Raw genomic sequence first — 3,622 nt, forward strand, 5'->3', positions numbered from 1 at the left:
CAGCTAGCCGCGGTGGCCGCGCTGTTGCGGCGATTCAGCCTGCCCCCGGCTACACCGGGCGAGCGCGGGCCCCCGGAGGCGGCGGCGGAGGCCGAGTGTGTACAGCACGGCGAACCGCTCAAACTCTACTGCCAGGACGACGGACGCGCCATTTGCGTGGTGTGCGACCGCGCCCGCGAGCACCGTGCGCACGCCGTATTGCCGCTAGACGAGGCAGTGCAGGAGGCCAAGGTGAGCGCCGGTCCTAACCCTGCCGGTCCCACCCCTGCGGGTCCCCGCGGTCCCCGTTTTGGTCCTGCCTTCCCCAACACGCAGTGCAGACGACAGGCAGGCAGGCCCCGGGTCAGCCCTGGTTCTTTTCTCCTACCTTATGCTGCTGAGCACTGGATCCCTCTGTCACCCCCACACCACCATTACCTTCCAACCCTCTCACGTTTTCCTTTGCGCCCCATTCTGGACCGCCTGCGCGATGCCCCACAGATTTGGCCATTTGCGTTCTGTCCAACCCCGGCCTCTAGCGGCGTCCTGGGCACACCCACACGACTGCTGCCCCCACTCTCAGCTCTCTCCCGGAGTGGGACGACCTTCCCAAGAGGTCAGGGAGGGGTAGGTGGCTCCAGGGTTAAGTAGAGCGTGGAGAGAGCCGTCTGGGCTGTGTCAAAGCTGTTGATTCTGGCTCCTTTCTTTCCTGCCTCCTTGCTGGGGCCTCAGCTGAGATGTATGCGGAGGCCTTGGGCGCACAGTTCCCAGTCTTTATTTGCTCCCTACTCTGCTCCAACTCTTCCACACAAAGGAATTTCTGATGATGGGGAGAAGAGCAGAGGAGAGGACAAGGAACTCTGGACTGCTGGGGGCGGGGCGGGGCTTGTGTTTCGGCCGGAATCGTTCACAGATGGTCTTGGGGAAGTGAGATGCAAAAGCCTTTGGCTACACCCTGAAGTTGCCCTGTCCCACTCTGTGCAGTCTAAGCAGACAGTATCCATCTCGTCCAGAGATGGCTTCAACCCGGCCTCCTCCTCAATGAGCAAGACCTTCCCTTTCTCCTGGATGGCTCCAGGAAGGCAAATATGGGGGTTTCCAGAATCCCTACAATGTCTCCCTTCTCACCCTCCTGCAGGAGCTCCTGGAGTCCAGGCTGAAGGTCTTGAAGAAGGATCTGGAGGACTATGAGGTGTTTCGTTCCACCGAAGAGAAGGAGAGCAAAGAGCTGCTGGTGAGCTGGGGACCCCCAGATGGGCACCCCCTGGGCAGCAACAGAGGGCCAGTCACCATCCCCCCCCCACTTCTGGCTATGTTTTTATGTGTGGTGTTGGAGTGTGTGCCTATGGAGCAGTAGAGGTGGACTTTAGAAAAATAATAGGATACATACTATATAGGGTGGCCATATACTTTATTATATAACTAGAGCTCTTGAGAGTGAAAGGGAGTGCTAAAATAATCCTTCTAGAACAGCTGGCTTACATCGGAACTGTCCCAGTGAATTCGGATATATAGGCACCTTAATATTACCTAACATCCCAGTGGGGGCTGTAGAGCATCTTGTAATCGAATGCATTGATGTTTCTGCAGAGAAACATGAATATTAATACTAATTATGGGGACATAAATACAATAAATAGCCTCATATTAGTCAGGGCATGTTTTGCCACTAAAAGAGTTATGAAAAAACTTTTTTCATTTTTAGAGCTTTTTAGATTTTGAAATTAAGGTCAAGGAGAAGGGGCTCAGTGGCTGTCAGAGCTGCTTCCGGTCCAACTAAGGGAAGGAGATTTGGGGACTGTTTTCCAGCAGCCTCTGCAGGGCAGCGCAGTGTGCCCGGCGCCCCCTCGTGGGCAGAAATGACATTTTGTCTACGAAGGAACAAGAAAGTGAAAAAGGGCTCATTTTGGTTAAGGTGAGCAAATGTGGGTTACAGACTGTAATTTTCTATCTTACAATTTCATTTCCTAGCTCAATAAGCTGATGTTAAAAAAATGAAAAGATCTACTAGGGTCTGTTAGGACAGGGCCATTCAGTTTTGGATTTGGGAATTGGAGAAAGATGAATTTGAGGGCCCTCCTATCCTCAAGGTGGGGAGGAGGTGGTGGAGGGGAAGACCCCGAATTCAGATATCCCCAGGTCCTTTCCTGACTCTCAACTGTAAATGGTGTACCTGCCTCCAGTATGCATCCCAGCCTTTCCTTCTCATCATTCATTTTCCTCCCCAAGGAAAAGCCCAGCCCCCCTCTGCTGGAGAAAGGAGTGTGTGGCTCTTCCATCTGTGACCCAGAGGGCTTTCCACAGCTCTGTGGTCTCTAACCCCACCCACCTGTGACACTGCTTAGCCCTTTCCCCTCTGTCCTCTGCCAATCCACCACCCCTTTGGCTCCCACAGTCTTTAGAATTACAAAATACCTATTTAATGAAACTATAGAGGCAGAGGACAATGGTAACAAGGAGAGTGAATACTTTATCAGAAAATGTTTTTACCATTTAGAGGAGCGGTTCTCAACTGGGGACAGTTTTGGCCCCCAGGAGACATCTGGAGACATTTTTTATTGTCAACACTGGGGCAGGGTTGCTACTGGCATTTAGTGGCAGAGGCCAGGTGCTGATTAATCATCCTACAATGCACAGGACAGCCCTGAACAGCAAAGAATGATCTGGTCTCAATTGTCAATAGCACTGAGGTTGGAAACCCTGATTTAGAGAGTATTTTGGCTAATATTGTCCCACTTGTGTTATTTCCTTGGGAGGCCATATGGTATAGTTGTAAGAAGTTTAGACTCTGGGGTTAGAATACTGATCCCCCATTTACTGGTGACATGCCTCTCTGTTTCTGTCTCCTCATTTGTAAAATGAGTGAATTTCACGTCATTGGGTTGTTGTCAGCGCTGAGTGAGTTAACACCTGTAAAGCGCCCCATGCTGCTGCCACCTGCTCACCCAGTGTCCAGATTATGAAGGTCCTGGGGAACCATGGCCTGAAGCTGAGTCTCTTGACTTCAAAACCCACTACAGTCTCCTCTTCCAGCCATCCTTCCTCCCTTAGAGTTTTTGGGGAAGAATTGTGACAGTGGAGCTTGTCTTGGAGAGACAGAATCTTTTTCACTTCTCACTGGCCATGAGAGGTCTTGCTTGTTATGTTACGTGCATTTCCTCCCACATATTCATGTAAGGAATCAGAGGTCAGGAGCACAAGTCTGTGTCTGAAGACAGTGACAATCATGTGAATCATGGTAATGGAAAGAATAGAATACAAAGCCTGCACACAGCATGTTCTCTCTTGGGTCACTGTGGGTGTGCTGGTACTTCTGGTCCCTGGCATTGATTTGTTTTCCTTCTTCCTACTTTTCTGCATATCCCAGATTTTGTATTATGAGCATGCGTTACCTTCATAATTGTTCAGCAGAGTGGTGCTCTTTAAAGTGAAGTAAAGTGAGGAGTGAAAGTTGGAGGGGTGACACATGTTAAAACACAAAGTTCAACTGAGTACATTTTAAAGATCTTATTGGCTTTATTCAGTGGTTGATGAATCGGGCCACATCTAATAAAGCAGATAGAAAGGCGCTCCAAAGATCTGTACAAGGCAAGAGATTCTATAGGCGGAGGGAGCAGGAACAAGGAAGCTGTACAAGGCCAAA

General features: G+C 50.3%; 1 protein-coding gene across 1 annotated transcript in view; it reads left to right on the forward strand.

Annotated features, from left to right (window-relative positions):
• TRIM7 (tripartite motif containing 7) overlaps positions 1-3,622 on the forward strand; it is a 9,455-nt gene that overhangs the window by 329 nt on the left and 5,504 nt on the right. Inside the window, exons 2-3 of the mRNA XM_015597957.2 lie at positions 4-231; positions 1,118-1,213. Coding sequence (XP_015453443.1) covers positions 4-231; positions 1,118-1,213 — 324 coding nt within the window. The remainder of the gene's footprint in view (positions 1-3; positions 232-1,117; positions 1,214-3,622) is intronic.

The sequence above is a fragment of the Pteropus alecto genome, unplaced genomic scaffold, assembly GCF_000325575.1.
Source record: "Pteropus alecto unplaced genomic scaffold, ASM32557v1 scaffold78, whole genome shotgun sequence".
In the NCBI taxonomy this organism is placed as follows: Eukaryota; Metazoa; Chordata; class Mammalia; order Chiroptera; family Pteropodidae; genus Pteropus; species Pteropus alecto.